Consider the following 24534-nt stretch of genomic DNA (forward strand, 5'->3'; position numbering starts at 1 on the left):
ACCAAAGATTAGTATCTATTACAGGACAAGGTCGGACTCCTTTGCCTGCAGTGAAGACATAGTGCAGCCACATGATCCAGACTCTAGTGTCCCGGGATTCTGCTGTCTAAACTATGCAGGAACATACTTCTCATTTTTGTGAAGAGTAGTAGTTTCAGACAACATCTGACAAGAACTGCAAAGACAGGAGGGGGAAGAAGCTTTCCAAGAAGGAAAAGAAAGAGACAGCTAGAAGTTTAGCCACTGCTGCCCATGGTTGGGTAGATTTGATAACTGTCTGTGCACCCTGAGAAGATATAATGAGCCTTTAGCCTCGTTACCAATAGGCAAAAGACCTTTAAACAACTTGCAGTTATTTGTTCCACCTCTCCAATATTACTAAATCACTTTACGGTACTGCTCAACTGAAACACTGTAGAAACTAAGCAACAGCTAGAACTGGCAGAGTAGCCCATCATTTAACATAACAAGAAAGCTGATCTCTCTATGTGCTAGCTAACAGCAGTTCTCAAAAAGCCACTCCAGCAGTCAGTCAGCAGGACAGATGGACCCCTGCCCAGACCCCGACACTTCTGATCATCAGCAGGGACATGGCAAAGAAGCTCTGTTCTTTTAAGGCCTTACAAAGTATGAAAAATCTTTTATAGGCCAGTTGTTCTGTCTTTATGAAAACCTTGAAACAAGGCAGCCCTGCAGTGATGCCTTAATATAGGCCAGAAACTATATCCAGGATTTCTGTAAGTCATAAACTAAAGTTCCAACACAAATTTTAAAATGTGCAGGTTGTTTTATGGCCAACAATATTGGTGACTGCAAAGGTTATACTAACAGTAAACAAATCTCCAGCTTTAGGTCTTTGAGTTCTCATTCCTTGCGTAAAGTAATTCAGCCTCCACCAAGGCTAGGCACAAAACCAGGATGATGAAACAAGAAAGGACAAAAGTACCATCCTTGTCTGAGAACACACTATTTGTCTCTGTAAAAATTTGTACTAAGCTCTGGGAAAAAGGTATCTGCCGGACATAGAAAGCATGTTTCACGGATGTTAAAATTTGCTGCAGAGAGAAAACAGAGCCCTGTGATTCCATGAAAAAAACATCACCAATTCATAATTACACTCAGCATGCAGGGAAAGGAGATTGTCTCCAGGCTTAGTCAAGGGATTCATTAAACCCACTATAAAAATGTAATCTTAAGAAGTATTCTGGTGGTCTGTCAGCTTTTCTTGGGATTTCCCTGGAAAACATCTTTGTAATATTTATTATATAGATTTTCATTTACACTAGAAACATAGGGAAAAGGCTTTCTAATCTGGTGATAAATCAGTGCTCAGCACTGGGTTGCACGCTCCTAGACAGAAAAAAATAGAGATAGTCATAAGAAATTGTTTCTGAACTTCCTTGAAGCTTATAAAAGTGCTATTACAATCTGAAGGAAGCTTGAAAAGATTCATTGCTCATTGTTGTAGACTTGCCATGGTGAATGAGAGAAGGTCCATTAAAGTTCTCCTGCTGCTGCCACCACTTCAGGAAGCTTTGGGAGGATAAATACTGTTTCTACTTAAAGCCAACAGGTGTGGAAAGAATGATTTGTATTTTCAGAAATAATTTACAATCTTATTTAATACTTAACTTAAAGGCACATTGCCTGCTCTTGTAAGGCAAACCCATAACAGAAAATACAATATATTCCTTCACAGTTATTCAAAGCACTGGCTGCTGCTGCTAAGAATGACTGTGCTCTGAATGACAGACAGGACTGGTCAGCTTTAATTTTTCTCTCACAGACCTTGCCAGCTGCATTTAGCCTTTCAAGGCAGAGAAGTTAAAGAATGAGCACCTTCTGAGAGTGTCTTTCCAACATCCCTTGAAAAAAGGCTCTCAAACAGCAGGAGATGGAGCCGCACAGCAGCTCCTCAGAAACCTTCAGCAATGCTTCCCAAAAATGAATTTCAAATGAACTTGTTAGAAAAGCCACTGCAGTGCAGGAACATTGGTTCCTCTTCTTGTTCAGTATAATCCAGTAAGTAATTTTACTGCTTTGACCTGCAATAAGTGGTAGATAATAGAAGAGCACTTCCCTTTTTTCATTATATTAACAGGCAACAATTTATTTAGCTTCTAGATAGCTTTTATTTAGCTTCTAGATAGCTTGCATGTGCATGTACATATCAAGGAGCATGAAGTTAAAATACCAAACGGACAACAAAAGGAAGATAGAAAAACCGTAAATTCCTTTATAGTTCATCTCATGCAATCTCTTAGAAAATATTTACATGCCTGTTAATAAAAAAGCAGCCTACTTGAAAGCTGAACTCAAGGACCTAGAATTGAAATATTAAGAGGCCAAATCAAGGATGATGTAAACTGTGGCGGAAGAAACAAGGGTTAAACATTTGTTCACTTCCCAGGTGGTTTAGCTTCCCTTCTGATGATCATCACTGCTCCCACAGTGGAGTTAACCTGTGAACGTGACTCACCCCCTGTAGGGCAAAATCCAGTGCGTTGGCTAATGCAGATAAATACATTTAAATGTCAGCTTCTTGCATATATATGGCTTTATTCATATTTCAGAATAAAAATTATTTCTATGAAATTAGCTGATCTCCATTTTTAACTAATTAAAACTAAAATAGGATGCTTCTATTCCAAAATGAAAGCCAACATGCAGACAAACAGTCTGGATCAGAATTGGTGTCATCATTTTAGTCTGAGCTTGCACTGGGCTTGCTCTCAATGTAATACTGAAAGATCAGTAAAACAGGACGTCAGCTGCATGATGAGGAAGAAGATGAAATGTTAAAACAAAGAGATATTAGAAGGGTAAAAAATGCAGGAATGACAGTTTTTTGGTTTTTTATTCTTTACATTTTGCTGCTTTTTTGGCAGCATCAAATTACAGCATTACATGCATTCGGAGGGTAAAGCACACTTCTGAGTTTGTCAGTACACTCTAAAGCACAGCAACATACAGGGTTAGGTCTTGATCTTGGCTATACGGGAACAAACATATTTTGACTAATCCCACTGAATTCAGTTGCTCTCTCCCATGAGAAAAAGTATTAATTATTTATATTATAAAACCATCTAGGTACGTCATTCCCAATTTCAGCTCTGCAGTGCTAGGCATTACTCAGAGACAGAAACAGCTCCATCTCACAGGAGCTCATAATCTAAATTGACAAGACAGACAAAATGAGGGAGAAAGGAAATACTACCATCTCTGCTTAATAGATGGTGAATTGAGAGATTAAGCGCTGCCCAAAGTGACAAAAGAAGTCTATGCAAGAGGCAAGAACTGAACTCCCATTTTCTCAGTTCTGGCTTGATACCTGAACAATGAGATTGTCATTTCTTAAATAGAGATTATCTGGTTTTGCCTTAATATCTTCTCTGGTTAGCTCATTTGAGTATGCACCCTGCATTAACATCAGTGCATACACTGCTCTCAAATAACAATTTAAAGTGCTTAAACTATGTAGGAGTCTAATGATTCATCTGTAGGGAAAGTGAATCTAAACAGCAAGCAATGATGGGAGTGAATGATACACTAGTTATTCTGTATTAACTTCCTCTGTGAGCGCTTCCAGTACACACTAATTCTGAAACTGTATACTTCTCTTGAAAAGGCTTTAGCATATAGAGTGTCAATACAAGGAGCTGGTGAGGAACAGCTAGTATACTGCAAAGTCTGCTTACTGCATACTAAAATATTGGTTATGTGGACACGCATTTTGTCTCACTTTCAAGGGGTTCTTAGGAGCCTTAATCCTATTAAATAAATATGCAAATATTTTGTGAAAATTAGACTTAAACTCCTATGTCATTTAGGAGGCTTTGAAAATTTTACTCTCAGTATAGAAAAGTTAATAATTTGAAATACAGCTTCTAACTCAGTGGATGTTCTGGATTTACAGTCATTTGAGAACAGAATGTGAACCCTTGGCTGAACAGAGAAATAGTAGCTGAAGCCAGGTGACCTATCTCTGACACAGACACTTCTAGACATTTCAGAATAAAGTTAAAAAAACCCTTTGTAATAGATAAGCTAGGTACAGGGTAAATTGTCTGGTGAATGCAATCCATTAGCAACTGGATATGTCCCAAAAGATGTGGGTTTGTATATTTTCTGCAGTTTTATTCTTTCAAATATAACTATGGAAGTTTTTGTTATCTATGTAAGGGTATAGTTTTATTTGGAACAATACTGAATATTCAGCCTACTTGTATCTTTTGTGACAATGTGGTCCACTGATTAAAATATGGTATATATCTCATGTGTTTCACATCTTTGCCCTTCCATATTCTCTGAGTGCTCGATTGTTTTTATGTTATGAGAAAAAACAAAAAAGTGCACTCCTCCACTGGTTATTTTATATAGCTTTATAATTCATCTATATATCTCTTCCTGGCTAAATGACTAGTCAGTACTGAAAGAGCAAGAATGTTGAAAGTCAGACCTAAGGAGAAATATTCATCAAAGAAATGGATTTAGTATATTTTGATATGTACTAAAATGCACCCTACAAAACAGTGGATGGGAGGAAGGCTTTCAGAACCAATGTAGTGATGCTGGTCACTAGGCATGAGAGAGAAATCTGTTTTCCACAAAAAAAAAAAATTAAAAAGACAAACAGTAAAGCTGAAGCTCAAGAACAAACAGAAAATTGCTCTTGCCTTAAGGTATTTTTCAGTTTTGTGCTTGTAAAGACAAGACGGGTCAACATCATTGACTGCATATGGCTAGGAAGGGTTTTGGAATGTGACATTTCTCCCTTCTGAGAGGGTAAATGATTCAAAGTGACAAAGTGGACGTAATCTGCTCTGCAACGAATGTGACTACACAAAAAGATTTTTCTCGGCAGCTGGGAAGACACAATCAAGCTTGTATTTTCTCATGTGCTTGCAGAACTGTGGTTACTGATATGTAAGACAATGGCAGCACTGAAGGGGGCTTCAGTAGTGCAGATACCCACACCAGTAAATGACAACAAACCCCTCACGACGCTACCTTTAGACAACAAAGCTCTCTAGAAATTTGCTAAAGAATCTGCTTGCTACATTTTGTATTAGTATTTCATTTTTTTAGTAGTTCATTTGCCTTAATTTCCATTTGTTCAGTAGTTCATTTGTAATAGGCATGTATTTGCTAAATATTGAGAGCCAGGTCTGAAAATGTGTTGAATGCATTTTAGAAAGAAACATGGGTTTTAAATTCTTATTTCAAAATGAGTGAACATATGTATTTCTAAAGCTGCTATTAAATTCACAACTTGTACCTCCGATAACTCTGAACTGTCCATAACTGAAAGAAATAGTAATTATTTGAAATGATTAGAAATAACCACAGTCAAACTTCACATTCCTGATTTGTACTGCAGACTTTTGCTAACTGTGGTAGCCTGATTATCCTCTGTCTTGTAATTTATATTGCTTTTTACACCAAGCAAAATACAGTATTAAAGGAATTGTATTACAGATAGAGTGGAAATTCTAGTTTGGTTGGTACTATATATTCTTGTGGACAAGTGAGAGCTATTCTGTAAGACTCAATCTTGGCTTTATTACTTAGGACAACATTTCCATAAATCTCAGCATAGTTTGTAGGAGCTTTCTTTCCAAACAATGTTTCATTACAAAGACCAGTGGCTGAAAAACTGCTTAACAAGACTTTAACTATTGTAAGAGCTGCACAGTCAGATCTGACCAGATCTAGGAGGTGACCAGTGATACACTTCAGGGGGAAAAAAAGGAGCAATATCTATTCAAGCTTTGGACAAAGTAAGGGGGTTTCACTTTTTTTAACCCCTTCTCTCTATTTCCATAACAGATGAATATATGGGATCCCATTACTATAAAAAAAAAACCATAAGCACTTAGTTTCCCCCAGAGCCTCACTGGGAGTTTGACTACTCACAAACATACAGAATCAGGCCATAGAAGTATATTTTCTCTTGCATGAGAAGTTGACCAGCAATTTAAAGATTTTTTTTTTAAAAAAAAAACCCTGCTTTAACTGTGTAAGCCCTTAAAAATATTCCTAAGAATGAGATTAATTCAACTGCAGCAATCATCTGCAGCAAACAGCTCCAGTCTTAGGTTAATTAACTCAGATACATTGTTAGAATTCTGTTATAGCCTGTTCACAAGCTTTCTCAGGGAAAAAAAGGCTCGCTGTAAAAATTAGAATGCTGTATTGCAGAGCAGAATTTCCCCTCTTTCCCACTCCTACAACTCTATTACTGTACATAATAAAAATAAATCAGAACAATGTTTTTATGAGTAATGAATGATCAAAAAACTCACCAGAGCAGAAATATGGATTGAGATGATTGAAGCAAAGTTCAGTGCTGCACAGATGGGAGTCTTACACTTGTTCCTTCCTAAATAAAAACATCTTGTTTTATTTCGACCTTTCAATCTCCTGTCCTATTTAAAGCAATCCAAGCTTTCTCTAACATCTAACATTTTTGATCAGTTAAACTTATTGCTGCTTTAATTTGCATTGACTTCTTGATGGGAATTGCAGAATGTTAAGGGCAAAATTTCTATGAACTTCAGTGAAGCCAAGATTTTACCCAATAGCTAGGATTTTATCCAACTTTCTGTAGCAGTCTGGCTGAGCACTGAAATATTACACTTACCCCTGAAATGCATGTTCCTCTTCCATTAAGACAATTCAGTTAAGTGGATGTGATGTCAGAGTTAAAAGGCAGGATCTCTACCTCCAAATCTTGAAGGACTTTCCACTGTGGACCTATTTCCCATGTATCTCTAGAGTCATTACCTGAAGTCCATTTGAAACAATGGAAAACCTCCTCTAACTTTAAGGGACTTCGGACCACGCCCTGTAAAAAAAGGGTGAAGGCTTCTCAGATATAAAGAAACTAGAGTAGTTCTTAGGCAGAACTGAAAAAATGTTTCTGTGGACTCTACACTTGCAGACTGTAAGTCTGCATGCTATTTCCATGTTGTTACAAAAATGTCTTTGTGGAGACAGAATGGAGAAAGAAAAAGCAACAGATCTGCTAACACCCATACTATGCATGAGCAATCATTACCCCCACAGCAGTGCTAGATCATATGAACCTCAGTAGTTTCTGTAAGAAGGTGTAGGTTGAAGAACTTTTTCTTCGCTTTCACTGGCTTTGTGCAAAAGGAAGCGTATGGCCCGAGGAAACAGATGGAAAAATATTTATGACAGCCTATGGGCGGTTAATCACTTGTAGTTGAAGCACTTTGCTATCAGCATTGACTTGTATTTGAGACCAAAACAGTCATAGCAGCAATGATTTTATTCAACATCACTGCAACTACTGTGACTATAAATAGGACAGGCAGAACCAAAGGATAACACCTGACCAACAGGGCATCTTTTTCATCACATCCACAAACAGGCAGTTACAGGCTAGCACACTGTGTACCTAACCCTTCGGCAAGCATCTCAGCTCTCATCCACACACATTTTTTCTTCCATCTCCTACCTTTTTCCTTTAAACATATTCAACAATTATGAAAAACAAGTATTATATGTATGGAAAGATTTCACAAGCTAGAAATTGCCATTCTCACTTTACAGATGGTGAAAACAAGGAAAATAAACAATCATTTAATCATGTGCTCACTGCATGCACATTCAAGAGACCAAACGGACATAATGTGCTTTCTTATGCCCTGCATGGGGTTTACCTGCATCAGCAGAGCATGTGAGAGAAGAAAGCTGCTGCTCCTCAGTAGTGACATTTACCTTTCTGTGAAAACAGATAGGAAGTGAGCAGGCAGGGGCAAGGCATACTGACAGGGCCCCTTTAGCCTGCACCAACCAAAAAAGAAAAGTTGGAGGCCAAATGGATAGTATAGGTTATTTCTTTCTTAAAACTGTGACACAGGGAAGAGACCACCTTGTGAATGAAAATCACAGCATTTTTCCTGCTCTTCACCAACGGCAAGGCAGCCCTGTCCTTCCCTTGCTTGTGTCAAAGTACGCTTAGCTAGTGCGTTTAGCCAGCAACATGACCAAGAATTAGGAGAAGAATCAATAGTTTTTATCTCCTCCTTCCTTACTCTATTCATACCGCTTCTCTTAAAATATGGCTAGCAAGTCTAAAAGAGAAAATGACAAATCTAGTCTTGAAAGCATCCACCACACATAGGTGCAGCTGTTCAGAGACCAGGCCACACAGCCACAACACAGAAGAATCCCAGGTAATTTCTCAACCTTTTACAGTAATGATACACCTTCTATTATGCAATAAAGCTACCTGACTTTAAAAAGAAAATACAGGGAGACAAACATATCATTAGAAGAAAATGACTAATTTGAATGCCGGTATGAATACGGTATTCAAATCTACCTGCCACTGTCGCTACTCTGGTGACCTCAGTGTCTCCATGCAACACAGACTTATCCTCAGCGCTGCCAGGAGAGTGGCATTGGAGACAGAGTTAATAACCTAAGTCATGAAGATTTCCTTAGTGCATCCTCCAACTTGTGGGTAACAACACAGAGCAAGGAACATGCTGAAAACAGTATCTCACTGTACTCTGTGTGGACCACAGCATTAGCAGATTCTTGAAATTTAGAGGGTCTTATTATCCATGGGTTCTGGGTTGGAGATATCTGCCTTACATTAAACACATCCTCAAATTAATGCTTTAGCCAGTCTCATAAATACTTTCTGCTCATGGAGGAGCTTCTCTAAATTCAATGAAAGGGAAACTATCCTCACGTTAAATGATTTTTCCATTGACTTAAATTGAAATTTTTCTTGAAGAGAGACAAAGTGCTATGAAGGGCAGTGGGATTACTTTTATGAATAAGGATTATAAGTAAAACTGAGAAATTTAGCTAAAAAAAATTGTCCATTCTTCTTCTTAGTAAGGACTAGTTAGGGTAAGATATTCTTGAAAATACTCTGCTCTGGTCACACGGATGGATGCACAACTCTGGTCATCCACTCCCAAGAAAGATTAATTTGACTGGAAAGGTGTCAGAGAAATCCTTTAAATAAGACATGAAGAATAGAGAGCTTTTCTATGGGAGGATGCAAGAAGAGATGGATCACTTATCCTAACAGAATGGAGGTTGAAAAGGTCTGCTCTCTGTATATGTCACGTTAAACAGTGTAAGACAAGGGGTATTTAGGATAATGTTTACTCAGGAGCAAATGGAATATATTATCCACAAATAAGTATAAACTGGAAATGAGAAAAAAATTCCCACCATCAGAGCAGTGAGATCTTAGAAACGCTAATAGCAATAGTTGGATCAAATAAGATTACTTGCTTTCTGGTGGAGTTTCACAAGTATACTGATGAGGTCACCTGAAATACAGAACTTGTTTTGAGGGACCTAGCAGGTCCATTCAAGCGTTATGTCTTTGAAGTCACCTGAAGCTACATTCAGAAGACCTACGTATGTGAGTGCCTCTTTGTGTGCCAAAGTCAAGAATTAGATGCCAATAGCAGCCACAAGAACCCACACAGCTTCTGCCCAGTCCTGCAGGAAAGCAACTGACCTGTTTGTAGCCTACTTCACATGGAAATCTCAGGAGGATTTATAAATTAGGTGTTCTCCTGCCTAGCCGTTCTGCAAGACCCCATCATACTTCTACACATTGTCTCATAAAAAACTGCCAGGACTTTTGGTGAAACTGACTTTAAATCGCACTTCTGGAATGTAGGAAACCTAAATTCATTTTTTCCCACCTCCTACGCATCCTAACAGATGTGCCTTTAACTGTTGATTAACTTTGAGAAAAATAGCCTCTCTCTCCCTCCAGCTTTCTTAGCACTCTGCTCAGTTTACTGGCTGCTGTGAATCCAACTGAAGTGTTGAGGAAATGTCTCTCCTATATAATGCATGGAAAGATTTAGTTAGTTACTCAATGTTGTTAGTTTTATGAGGTAGCAAGATGCCTGGAAGTTAGCACAGTGATGCTGATTTGCTCCTGTGAATCTAGCTCGTATGCTTCTGTAGAACAAGATACTTCAGTTAGGATGTGAAGAAGGAATTCAGTTACAGATAATTTTCAGCTTTTTATGGGTTATGCATTAATCATTAGCAGAGCTGTGTCAGAATTAGCTCTGTGACGATCCAGCAGTTTCTTAGCTCAAGCACACCCCAAGCAAATACATTTATACTATTTTCAGGGTCAATGTGATTTCAGGAGCAGCCAGCTCACTTTTGTAGTATGTGCAGTCCAAACCAATGAGCCATTTCAGACTCAAATTAGCTTCCCAAGAACCTGATTTGGCAGCTTTGCTGTGTGCTTCCAGAACAGAGAATGCTTGGTTATAAGGAGTTCATCTGGATCCCACAAGACTTACTGGCTATGTCTGTACTTCTGAATTAGAGAGTCTTAGTGCTTAGAATAACTTGACCATCTAACTGTTGTTAGAATGGCCCCAGCATACGTTTTGCCCAGGACAGCTAGCGCTCTTCCAACCAATGCTCAGGCATGGTTTGGGAGTGGGCACAGACCAGCATCAGGCAGTTTGCATGCAGCTACTGTGCTTTGCAGGCTAAGAAAATTTAACTTTGTTAGCATAGCCAGGTCATACCAGAAAGAGCCTTGGCACTGTACTGAGGCAGTAACTTCAGCTCAGTTTTGACCTTGCCAGACATAAGCTGAACTCCATTCAGCCATTACTTCTGCACCATGATCTAAAATAGGGTTCAGCACAGAGACAGTGCTGGACCTGAGACTGGATTCTCTCCTTCTGCAGTCCTGTGCCCAGACTAACAAGTCCTCAGAATTTGGTAGAGCAACGGTCTACTGGCTCTGCAATAGCCAGACCAAATCTGGCAGAGTACTAGTGACCTAGTGCCAACAAGTCAAGCTGTAACCAGGCTGTCTCCTTACAGGTGGGTCTCCCTGCACTTTGCTCCACAGCATTACTGGCAGCAACATGTCTGATTAGCTCATTCACAGTGCAAGACCCAGGTGCGGTCTGTGCATGCCCTGGTGCTACTCTTGATCTTGTAAGTGTGCCTGGTACCCAGAACAGCAGCTCTTGCATTGAAATAGCTTAGTGACTGTGGGAACCAGCCCCAGTTCACTAAGTTCAGTGCTGAAACAGATTTAACAGCAGTGCTGGACACAAGATGGCTTTGATTTGTTAAATCAAATAGATTAACTTAATATATAAATAGACTGTGTTTATGTAGATGTGTGTGTATATACATATATATGAAGATATACAACCCACATATATGAATTTAAATATGAATTAGATGATAAAACTTTTTTTAAATTATAAAAGAGAAGCATCTTTCAACACCCACCTCATATGAGAAAAAACATTTTGTACATTAGTTTCATCTGACAGCAAAAATAAAGCTGTGCATTAGAATTACAGACCAAGATCACCTGGTCCAGTGTTTCATATCCACCATTCCAGTGGATACAACATTTGTGTTACAATCTTCCTTAAGATATGTAGCTTTTCCCACCATTTTTTGTACTTAGAGGAATACTGTCCTGATAAGTACTTTATCTAAATTAAGTTCAATATATTTATACATGCCATTATATCTTACTGGTGCATAACAAATGAAGTACAAAAATACCAGATATTCACCTACAGAAATAGCATATCATTAGAAATTAGAACACTACGGTTGCAAATTTGTTATTGTTGCTATGGGTGGGGAAGAAAACAAACACTGAAACAACTTCACAGGATCCAACATCCCTGTTTGATTAGTGTCATGTGAACATTCCTGGAGAACGGTCATACATCTTATCTGAACTCCAGTCAGTGCTCATTTTCAGAATGTATTATATAGCTGTTCCTTCCTTGTAAGCTGATCTTGCCTTCTGCTTCCTCAGTACAGAACAGTCATTAAGAAAAGCAACTTTGCTCCCTGGGCTACAGATTATGAAGAATTCATTTAACCAAGCAGCATTATCCCTGAAGAAGTGTATAATTCTTTAACTCGGCCCACCTTGTCATAGTTTTTTGTTTTGTTTGGGTTTGAAAGTTACCAACTGCAATACACTGGGAAACAAGAGATAAACAAAATTAACTCAGCAGTTCTCCACATGATATTCTGCTTCTTCAGATAGCCATCCTTCTTGCTGGGTCTCTCCTTCACTTGCTCTATTTACTTCTTGGGTTCAAAGTTTTCAATGTCTTTTTTTTTTAAAAATCATGCATCACTTGGCTGACTTGTCCTTGCACCTCCAGCCTTTGTTGTTTTCAGTCTTTAACGATGATCTTTTCATTAAGAGCTCACCAAAGTGTAGATCATGCTGAATGTAAAAGAAAGACACAATATGAAAGTATCCTTTTGAGGCATGCAGAGCACTTTGATTTTTATAAACCTTTACTGTCTGTTCCTCAGGCCTGACTGTAATGGCCTGTGCTTTCCTTTGCTCTATTGGTTCGTGTTCCTTCCATCTCTCTAAAATATCTTAATTATGGTGGATTCAAGATGGGTATCAGAAAGCACTCAAGAAATAAAAAATTCATTAACGATATCTTACTGCACCTCAAGCTGTGTTTGAGCTTATTAAAGTGTGGTCTGCAATCACTTGAAAAGTGAAGAAACAAAACCACTCTGCTTTAGTGTGTTTGATCTCTAAAACTTCAACCAGCAACTCTCTGCAGGGCAGGCAGGGTTTCCAATGAAACTACACTGTTTTGTTTCCTTTGGAAAAAACTCCATGCAGTGGAAGAAACATAAAATACAAAGACCAGCTGCAATGAATCCATACATATTAAGTGCAACTCTGAAAAGTGAAGAAATCAAAGTACATTGCCACAGCCCCATTTTACTATAATTCTCTTTCTGACAATATCCAGAAAAGTACAGCAAAAGTGAATATAATTCATATTATTTTATTTAGGACCAGACAGTAGATTTTAGCTTATGGCCGCATTTTGAAATGAAGGGAGGGAGGACACAGAGGAGGCTGCACAACAACAGAGCCCCAGCTGAAATGCTAAACCACACTACATAGCTAACTTTGCCAGGGTCTGTTACCCAACACAAAAATGTGCGGTTAAAAATGCTTCTTCCCCAACAGAGCTGGCCTAGCATAACTCCCATGCTTCCCACTTTGGCCTCTTGCCTCTGCCAAGAGGGCTAGTGAGGGAAGGACATTCAGTCCAAATCCACGAAGCTACTGGATGCTACACACCTGCTCAGATTCTTGCACCCCATCCATCTCAGTGTGAGTCAGGCACCTACCACATTTTGTGTGTCTGGGCTCTTCTACTTCCGTTCTCCTCCTACATATGCAAATGCAGGCACATGCACATGCAGCCAGAAAAATTCATGCTAAACCATATTTATATGTAAACCTGAGAAACATCAACCTGCAGCAGGAACTCCTCAAGATAAGGTGCTGACTGACAACAGAATAAATAACAGACTAGTGATCAAGGGAGAAGTGACATTTATCCTCTTCCGCCAGTACACAACCGTATCTTACAAAGCAATTACAGCATGCAAGACTGGTTGGAAGAGGCGGTCTATGCAAATATGTTATGGGAAAAGGAGTAGGAGAAAGGTGTCATAAAACAACACCTTCATTTAAAGTTAAAAGTGTTAGCCTTACTTGTCAGGTAGTTTTATGGTGTAATTATAGAGGCCACTAGAAGCACAGCGATTCTGCTGAGGTCTTACCTTAAATACAATCCCCACATATTCTTGCATCTGACATTTGCAACTGTGCATTAAAAACATCTGACAGCCGAAAGGGCTGCGGGGCAGGGGAAGGAGGGGGTGTTTGCCTGGGGTACAGATCTACAAGAACCAACTTAAGAGTGGAGTTCTGGACCACACACTATAACCATGTCTACCCTGTCACAAAAAGGACACTGTAGGAATGACTACAAGCTTGGTGCACCACCCAGTGTCCCACCTACCCACCACCCTGAGCATCACCACGCAGGCAGTCTGTGGACTGCCCACGAGCGTGTGCCTGGTGAACTCACAAGCCAGGCTCCTGCAGGAGCTCAGCATGCTCTGGAGGGGATGTTCCCAGCTGCACTAGAACACCCTGTATCTCTTGTGATAGAGGAGATCTGGTTTTCAGGTGCTAGATTCAGATTGGCTTATGGAGGACTCTGGGAAATACACTGGCAAATGCCCCATAACATAGCAAATTATATGCTAGCAAGCTATGCCAGTTCACTGATCACTATTTTGATATCTCACTGTCATAACACTTGCTATGTCACCCATCCTAAGAGACTATGCAGAGGATCAAAAAAATGTGTTCCCTTGGTTTGGCCCTGGGGCCTGGCTCAGGCCTTAGATATACACTTGGCAGTATGTCCTGAGGTGTCAGTGGACTTAAGTATATGCTGTTATGAATGGGCATGCTTCCCTAAATGAAATCAGCAGCAGTTTTGTAAAGCTAAGGAAATGGGCCTATTTGTTCCAGACATTTCTAAATACAGTATCACATGTCAAATGAAAACCAGAAGCCATTTCCTTAGTAGAAAGACCAGACTTACCAGTAAAGATAGTAGAAGAAGGAAAGGAGATAGAAAGCTAGCTTACACCAGGCCTCTTTTTGACAGTAACTCAAGGTATCTGCATTCATGACTGCAGGTGGATCATATGCTAGTTCTGAACTATCTGCTGGGCAACGAAAATACCTGAAAAAGCAGGAGAAAACATCTGGAATGACTCTGTAATTAATCTATATTAAATATATGCAGATATACACCCTCCTGCTTCTCATCATCAGCTGAGCTCAGAAGAAAACCTCCTTCCATGTTATATCAGGAGTTTTCCTCTCTCTTTCAAGCCTCTATTTCTGAACATTGTTAAAATCAGGATGCTAGTCTAAGCAGACTGCTCTTATAGGCCCAAGCAATTCATGCACATGGACTTTCTCTGTTCTATTAATTCTTCAGATTGACACATTCCACCTTCCCATACAGTCCTTTCTGGCTTACTCTCTAATCACTTACATATTATGAGTAATAATATGTGGTGGTCTGTGATCACAGCATAGACTTAGGATTCCTAAGCTATAACTGCATCTATACAACGGACATCAAATATGATGAAAGCTAACATTCTCGACCAACTGATAGCTCAGTTTTTCTAACTATAAAAAGGAAATAAGTCGATAAAGTCTGGTTGACTAATGTTTTCTACACAGCACTGCTCTAAAATTTATCATCCAAATAAATTTCATTGGTTTTTGCTCTTACAAAGAAGAAATTTCTAATTATTCTCAGCAACAACTGGATGTTTGAGAAAATCTTGAAAAAAGAATTTTTTTGACAAAGGAGCTTTTATCTCAATTACTTTGCAGTAAAAAGCAAAAACAAAACAAAAAGAGTCCTGATCAGCTTTAATGAAATGCTTTAAGATCTGCATAAATCAAATGAAGTACTGTTATTTCCCTTGCTTGAAAGTAGTAATGTAACTATTAAAGATTTCTGGGATTGCTTAGATAGACAGATAAACAGATAGACAAAACTAAAATCCCCATATTCTTAAATAACCAGCAGTAAACTTTGAAACTAAGTGGTCTTCCTCCCTTTTTCCTTTCTATTATTAGTCACATTCACTTATAATCTCCCAATAACATCGCAAATTCTTTTACAGAGATCACAAGTGAAATCCTTGCTTAATTATCTTCACTGAATAAAAATATTATACAGTATTTTCCTATGACTTTGTGCAGAACTTTACATAAGGAGCCCAAAGTTATCTGTGGTTAAAACAGCAGTAATTATGGAGTAATTAGAGCAGCAGATATGGAGACTCATGAAAACAAAGACAATCCAGAGTTCCCTCCAAAGGTGATACGACTATTTAAAGCCTCACCATTTTCAGCTTGTACATAATACAATATTTATTTCTTATTTTTTATGTATAGATCAGTATTATTGTCACAATTTGTTGCTAACCCTTAGTAAAACAGTGCTAAAAACATTACAATTTTTACTGCATCAAACCAACAGGGAGAAGAACACTGATAGTTTCACTCCATTTAGCTTTCCGAGAACCATACTGTTACTCTAACTTCTAGATAATACACTGTTCCATATCACTCTTCATTACTACTGAGCTTTTGCAGAAAAATGTGTAAAAAAGCTACTACTCTTCAGTAGCTAGGTACTAGCTGAGATTACAGAATTGTATTGCATTCATTCACAGAAATATTTTTCAAGATACTGCACAAAGTAGCTCTCTGCTACCATATGTATCTTTGTAACACAAAGAAACCCTGACAGACAAAAATCATCTGCGCTTTTACAAATGTTGTGAGAATGCAAAACTAGTGAAGGATTCCAGACTGACAAAAACTAACGTCTCTTGGTTATCTTCAGAAGTGACAAAAGGACGATTCTCTACTAAAACACAGTGGAAGCTGCTTGGTCAGCAGCTGCCGCTGCCCATCCAGAGAAAATTAAAACTGCTCAACAGATCTAACTGAACATGATTCCCTCTGAAGGCCTCTCAGTGAATATGAAGAACCAGAGGAGATCTGGAGCTCAAACACCCCCACTTCTTCACTTTGTTGGGGTGAAGACAACAGTTCATCATCTGCAATCTTTACTCCAATAGAGACTTCTCTTGCAGAACAGAAATTCACTACTAGACAGGTATAGCGAGAAACGATCTATTTTATACTGCCAAATACACGTAAAATTACCAGAGAAGATAAGCAAAATTCCCTCAACCTGCCCAGTAAATATGACAACACCAATGGAAAGGCTTCCTTGCAAGGGCTGGACAAACATATCTAAGGTCTTCAGCACACTGTCTTACAACTCTCTGTCTATGAAGTATTTAGTACTTCATTGAGTTCCATTTTCATATTCCAGCCTATTTCATTTCCAGGCTTTCATTCAGTTTGATTATGCTGTAATGATTGCATCCTGAAACTCCTGGGAATATCTAATTATATTAGTAACTGAAAGCCACATTCATATATTGTGTGTTTTCTTTCCCTGCCCTAAACATCCACAAAAATATTTTTTCTCTGGAAACTTGAATCTCCGCTGCTTATAGAAATAGCTTTTAGGCAAAAGATATCCAGCCATCCTCCTACTGCTGCAGTTCATACTTGAAGCAATTTGCATGTGCACCAAGCTGGCAAATAAGGGTAACAACCAGTCAGCATACAAAGCCAGGCTTACCTCCAGAAGTGATAAAAAAGCAGAGGAACATTTAACCCCAGTGTGAGCCACTCTTGAGCGCACAAAAACATTATGCAGAAAAGGCTATGGATAGAGTACTCCGGCAACACCAGCTAAAAAGAAAGGAAGAGAAATAAGAATGTATGTCAGTAAAACACCTCTATGAATTTAGCTGCTAATCTAGTTTTTCAGAAAACAAACCATCTCTGCGAGTCTCCTATGTGTCTAGGTCTGTCCCCAGACATACCTCAATTGACAGGTACTGTGGCTAAGAGTAATGAGCACAAGGTGCAGTGCCAAGTTTGTCCAGGTTCTAATCCTGGCTCTACTCCAATGGCTTGTTGAGAGGCCTGGGACAAATCACTTACTTTCTCAGTTGGTGCTCCAGATTTCTGTCTGCAAAATGTGGATTGTATCACTGCCTCCTGCACAGAAGTGTTGTGAGACTAAAGGAGTGAAGAATGTCTATAAAAGAGTTCTTAAAGAGATAAGCTTCATCACTGATCCATTTGAAGAAGAAAGAATAAACCGAATATTGAAGCTTCACCTTCTATATTGGAGGAGTGTCCTCCAATAAATAAAGGGCTACTTCTACCATTATGGTACTTTATATACATCCTGAGGAGATCAAATTCATTAGCAAGTGTTTTAGGCTAAAACCCACTACGATGAAAAACTTACTTCCTTAGTAAATGCATGGCTCCCATCACTATGTGTTTCAGACCCAAGATGATCCTTTCTATTAAAAGAAAAAGTGAGTGGGCAGCTAGCAGAAACTGAAAATTATATTAATTCTGAGTGGTTACTTCTAAAGGCATTTTACTTTTTTCCCCATTTCTTAGCTGTCTGTCTGCTTTTTTCTGATGCCCTTTCTCAGAAATCTCTGCTATCTTCATTCAAGTCATAATAGAGATTAATTTCTAACAGCTTATATTTCTCATCAGCTAAGCAGTCCCATGCACCGTTCATCTGCATTCCTTGCTGCGTCTTGGAGCCATGTCAACTGAAGTTAAATCAAAAAAAAAAAAACATTTGAGTGGCTTCTTTTAGCTTGCAATCATTTTCATCTGTCAAATGGTTAAAATAAGCCCTATTTTTGAAAACAATGAAAAACCTACTATAATGTCTCCCATACAGCTATGCTATAATGGAGTCCAGCTTCCTGGCTTTTAGGACTCTTTCCATCTCAAATGGAACATATTTTGTCACTTTCATTTAACTTTATTACTTGAAGTAGTTAACACATTTGGATATCTCTTACTCTATATCTATGCCTTCAGCTTTAGCACCCACAAAAGCTTACCTTATATGGATGACAAATCACAGTACAATTACATAGTTTGGATTCCAGATGGCAGTTATTTATCACTGCTCAATTTTTTTTTCATTTTTAGAATGTGATTTATAGCATAACCATAACCTTTCCCAAAATAATGATTTATCTTTGTCACAAATTACAAAAAAGAAAGGTGTCACTAAGGGACGTCTACCCTCTAAACATCCTAGCACTTAAAAGGTAAAACATCCTTTATCACGTATTTAACATCTGATTCCACTTCAGTTCACAAAGTTAACAAGAACACAACCCTGGTGCCTGCTCAACAGGCTGGCTAATAGTAACAAGCAAGGAAACCCATGGTGGAAATTTATGAGGAGCTTAAAAAAAACCCAAACAAACAAAATCCTTGGGACACAGAAAAGGGAACAAAGGAAGCAGTGGATTCACAGGAACATATTCACTTTCTAGTCACAGTTTGTGGTGTAAATTAAGTCTACTTAAGCTTTTGATAGAACAGCAAATGGGCCATTTCTGTCTCTTTGCCCTTTACTTGTAGTGCTTTTTTCCCATGGACATAAACAAATACAGGATCAGTGCTGATCACAGCTTCTGAAGGGAATCTATGGAAAGGAGAAAACAAAGCCCAGCCTCCAGGCCAATTAGAGTTTATATTCAGGTGATTTAATCGCAAGACCAAATCTAAAAGTGAGTGAAAGAATTGAAAGCATAAAGCTTAGAAGGGCCCTCACAGCAAGGCTTGTGAGAAAAAGTAAACTTAACTCCAAATAATGGGAAAAATAACACTGCCTCACTTTTTGGCTGGAAGAATCATCATGCAGTTTGACACAATGTCCTCTGAAACCAATGGAAACTTTCAATCCACTTTACTGAATACTGGATTAGGCTCCTAGAGAGAAGCAAATTGGTTTAGAATCAAGCAACAGTCATTCCTTGTCATTTCTGCTGAGGTAATCATTGCTGTGATGTGGACATCTCTTCAATAGAAATTAAACTAAGATCTTTAATAGAAATTAAACTAAAGATCTTTAATTTAATTCTGGGAGACCATATGAAGCTGTCAGATGGTAAGTATCTTAGGATGTAAACAGTATATTTCTATTTTTCTACTTTGAACCCAGAGCAATTTGCTTCAAGCAAAGACCTCTGGTTTCGGACCCAATCACTAAGATAAAGTCTTGAGATGGTTCCAGAATACAGAGTTGAAGGAGAAATTGGCAAAGGGGCACAATTCTAGGAGTTGCAACTTGGTTACTTTGGGTCCCAAGCTAGCAAATGGCATTACAAATTTATCACCAGAAATTCTGCTTACTGACATTTACCTGTGAAAAACCATGAAGAGGACTGAAAAGGAAGTCACAGTTTCTAGACCAAAATGATGCTAATTAGAAATGCTTTTTGTTATAATGTACAAAAACAAGGGAAAGAAACTACTATACCTTTCTATGCTTTGCTCTGATAAGCCTATTTACTTAAATATATGTATCAGTAACTACTCAAAATCCTTATTCAGAGTCCATCATATCCATTTAAAATGTAAAATCTTGGGTAGATACCATATTTATATCATTACCATCTCACTCTAAATATTCAATATATCCTCATACAAAGTCATACACATATGCGTGTACATGTAGATACATTTCTTTCCCTCGAAATCATAAGAAAATAAGGGAGGCTTTGCTGCATGTAGATGTCTAGGCTTGGCTGAACTACAGCATGAGAAAATGAGTACTGGAGCTAAGCACTTGTCAGCAACTTCTTCATGTTTGTAGGAATACAAAGTCTTCTGTAGATCACATCTGCAGAAGGACATTTCTCAGGTAGCTTGGTCCTACGTCGCATTATTCAGTTTCCTATTTCCTCAATACATGCTGTTGTTCTTATACAAAAGATAACCTCATCTTTTTCTGCCAGTCCTTCTTCACATTCTATTTCTTATATAAGAGTATTTCCTTCCCATATGTGACTTTGCTCTTACAGAACATTATCTCACCTTTAAATGGAATCAGTCTTACAGTTTGGTTCATCAGTGAATATAGCACACAACGTATTTTCCTAGTTTTGGTTTCTGTGATGTATTATAGCAACATGAATAGTAATCTCCTTCCATCAGTGCTAATAAATTCTGCATATTTAGGAAAGCAACTTAATAAATGAATCAGACTGTTTTCCCAATCACTGTTAAGTCACTGAAGTGCCAAGACTTCATGCTTCTTTCAACTCCTTTCTTAGGAGAAATACTCTTGAATAGTACACAGTAATAATAGGAAATCTCAGTTTTTCACAGAACCTTTGTTTCTTTCCAAAAAAGATTGAGTCTACCTCAGTCTCCTTCCCTGCACCCCAGCCTCCATACTGTAACCACAAATTTTACACTTTACCCAGCAATCTCCAGCCATCAGGCACTCTACCCTTCCCAGAATTTCTGAGACAGTCTTTATTTTGCTGTTAAAAGCTAAGAAAACTTCCTTTCTTAATGCCTTCCTTCCTCTCCTGCAAATGATAGGAAAAAAATGAGAAATGGAGGTTGAATCTCCTTCACATAAGAGCTCTGTTGATTACCCAAGTGGAAACAAGTTATTTACCTTGCAAACACACAAGCTCTTATCCATCCACCTAATAGCAACAAGAAACTGAAAACACCATGTATGCATGGAATCACTCCAGGGCCCCAAATTAGGCCTGATGTAAGCGCATGCTGCTGTATCAGAGCAGTTAATGCTGCTGCACCTACTTCCACTACAGGATGTCTGCAGCTTGCCACTATGGTGCTCACTTTGCTGCTTTTTCCATAATATCACTTGCTAAAGCTGACTGGCAGAATTTGTCTTCATCTGCAATAGGAAAGCAGGGGGGAAGCAAATGAACCCAAGGTTTTCAGAACACAGAGTTAATTTAATTACACTTCAGAGTCCATCTTCATAGAGCCTGCCAGAACTAACCTGGGTTTACTGAGGAACATCAACTGCTGAACTAAAGACAGCGTGAGACCAAAAGGAGATGATTATTCAACTCTGAAATTCTGCTAATTGAACAATACAGTTCACAAAAGTAGGAAGAGTGTAGTGCAAGGGAAAATGCAGAATTACACAGAAAAATAGCAGTAGCATGTGCATTGACCCAGAACGGGCATCTATGTGGAAGGCACAAACATTGAAACAAACAAATTATGTCTCTTTGCTCTAGCTGTTACACAAACCAAAGAGGCAGGATCCACTGTGTATAACTTAAAATACACTGACCATACATTTTAGCATTTGCAACAGTTTTAAACATACTGCTTGCACTGGTTAAACACATGAAACACATTAAATTTACTGTTTAAGTACAGGAAGGCTTCCTGCTTATATTTTCCATTGCATCTTTCCAATCCACTTTAAATGATTTGAGTTATATGGCTTCCAAAATTTTCTCTGAAAGGCTGCCCTAGAGCCCAATACAACACCATTAAATGAAACACGCAAAGGTTTTTCAGTGCAAATTTCCAGGTTCAATTTCATTCAAGCCTCCTGTTAAATTCCAGGCTCATTTGCGTCTCTGGAAGCTCTGTTCTCTAGTTGCTTATAGTCACCTCCTGGAAATTCAGTTGCACGGTTAAAATTGTTATGCCACAAACCTATATCCAAGGCATTTTAGGTTATTCACACCTATGCTAACCCAAACATCAAGAAGTAACTAGCAGCTTGCTATATAGATGTGTGTGACAACCTGCAAAGAAAATGGATGGAAAAATGGATCTCTGACCATCAAAAGAACAACTTGCAGCATGAAGTCTTTCTATAGCACAGAACCTACCAAGTTCACATATATAGTTCTACATTTTATCCAGTGGAGAGCAATGCTGCAACGCATGTGAGACAGTCTCTTGGACTGAGGACTGAATGCAGAGCACATATAAAAACAAAGTCTGTATCATCTGCATTTTCATCCCTCCCCCTTTCTGGCCCGCAATGAAGAGCAGCAGCACAAAGCCAACACTTTGTAAAGGGAATTTCATTATTCTAATGCGTTATTGAAATTTGTTTAAGCAGTATCAAGTGCATATGAACATAAGTCATTCCACAGCACAGATATCTGACAGTGAAATGAGTAACACGAAGAACCTAATTATCATTCTCAATAAGTAGTCCCTGTCCATCTGTAACATGGTACCAGATCTAATACTAAAATACAGGATTTCTAGATTCTGTTTCCATCTCAGCTACTAGAAGATATCTGTGTTTAGGCCTATCCTTTTACTTCTTAATCATCTATTTTTATCTTCTGTAAGATGGGGATAATTATATCTAAAATCTATAGATTCCATTACAGCTGTTAGTGGAATAGCAGGGCAGGGATTGTCTTTTAAATCTATCTATATAATGCTTTGCACTGAGCTCGCTTATGACCACAGTATTTAAGCCTTATCATAATACAAATAACAACTATTTGACAAGAGCGACAGAGGAAGATCAGGTCATTATGGAATATTTATCAAGAATATCTACAAAGATTTCTGTTTTGAAGAGCCTATTAGAGGTTACAAAGGGGATTAAGAAAAAGCTTCTCCATTGTAAGGCCTGCAAGGCACTAGCCCAATTCAAAAACTTCCCAGTCCTTGGAAGACATGCTGTTAAGGCAGATGTGCTATGATCTTACAGGTGTACGTCCTTTGCCAGCTGTTCTTTTCTGCAGGGATCAGGAGATACCTTCACAACTCAAACAAAACCAAAAAAAAGTTAATTCAGAACCAGTAACAGAAGCTGGGTTAGTAACCCCAGAGGGCAAACGTCTAACTTCCACAACATTGATACAAAACAGGGTAACAAAAGCTTTCTTGCCCTACCTCACTACTGTGTTTGTGGCACAGCCAGACAGGGCCCCCCACAGCCAGGGTTAGTCCAAGAGCCCAGTCCGTCTTTGTCTGTTCTCCCCAAACTGGCAAGAACGACAATTAGTTTCACAGCTGTTCAATAGGAACTAGAAAACCAGCACCTCATTTCACAGACAGGTCTATGACTGCAGAAATCTCAGTGATCGTTAAAATGAAGTTCAGCCATCTGCACAGTACATGAAGGGCCCTCACGCCTTTTCCCTGGGGTCTGCCTCAGACTGACAGTTTCATAAATACTGAAAACTGTGTGTTCACTACAAGGCTGTTTCCATAGCTGGAGTGTAAAGACTGAGTCTGAGCAAGTGCAAGATGACTGTATAGCATAGACATGGTAAAGATAGTCCCTGCACTGCTATTCTAACAGATCTACTGAAAATATCAGCATTTAAATGCAAGGTAGGAAATTTACTTCCCAGCAGAAACAGTTTCCATCTATATATCAGGTATGATGAAAAATCAGTTCGTTCTATTTTTAACTACGGTACTGTTTATCTGTCTTTTAATAGAGGCTACATAGGGCCGGATGCTGACTCCACTTTAAACGCACAAAGAAAATTACGTTAAACCTAACAGTGGTGTTTGAATTAATCCCAGTATCATTTGTTTTATTAAAATGCAAATATTTATTTTACTGCTTACCAAATTAAAGCAAATACAGCCCATTTTGGCAAAATTTGACTTGCTAATCTTCAGCACAACTCTGAGGAGCAGATGCATAAATTTTGTTACGCAAAGCAGCTGAGAACTCTACTCTCAGGAGTACACCATAGGCAGCAGTTGCATCAATTTTTACTGCAACTTCAGCCCTATTATACTGTTTCTTGTGATATTCTGATATTGGAAGCACATATCTTTACGTATGCTCGAGAACAATAGTGGAGGAAGCAGAATTGTAAGGCAACAGGTTGTCTCTTACAGGGTCATACTTTGTTTGCCACTTTAATTACTGAATAAACACTTAAAAGATGGGATTAACAGTAAAATAGAGTGGTTTAGCCTGAAATAGTTTTATACGTAAATATTTTCATGAGTAATAGTATCATGAATAACCATGTATATCTCCCCTCAAAGGATACTTCAGTTTTCATCACATATTGTACTGGCAAGTCTTACTTCCTCTCTGGAGTAAAGAGGGCAGTAAGAACCAAGCTGGGACTGAATCTAAAATTTGAACTGTTCCTTCTCAGGCTTGCAATAGTTATACAACTTTTTCCCTTACAATTCACTCCTCCTTTGAACGT

At 38.5% G+C, this 24534-nt stretch overlaps 1 protein-coding gene across 5 annotated transcripts in view; it reads right to left on the bottom strand.

Moving 5' to 3' along the window:
- Positions 1-5382: 5382 nt before the first annotated feature.
- Positions 5383-24534, bottom strand: part of CNIH3 (cornichon family AMPA receptor auxiliary protein 3) — a 56985-nt gene continuing 37833 nt past the window's right edge. For 2 of the 5 annotated variants that reach the window (XM_064509960.1, XM_026094690.2), the window contains 3 exons: positions 17121-17233; positions 14472-14615; positions 5383-12256 (listed from right to left, as the gene is read on the bottom strand). In XM_064509960.1, coding sequence (XP_064366030.1) covers positions 12229-12256; positions 14472-14615; positions 17121-17233 — 285 coding nt within the window. In that variant the 3' untranslated portion in view covers positions 5383-12228. The remainder of the gene's footprint in view (positions 12257-14471; positions 14616-17120; positions 17234-24534) is intronic. The other 3 variants (XR_010388636.1, XR_010388634.1, XR_010388635.1) reach the window with 3 other exon arrangements.

The sequence above is a fragment of the Dromaius novaehollandiae genome, chromosome 3 (genome assembly GCF_036370855.1).
Source record: "Dromaius novaehollandiae isolate bDroNov1 chromosome 3, bDroNov1.hap1, whole genome shotgun sequence".
NCBI classification, from domain to species: Eukaryota; Metazoa; Chordata; class Aves; order Casuariiformes; family Dromaiidae; genus Dromaius; species Dromaius novaehollandiae.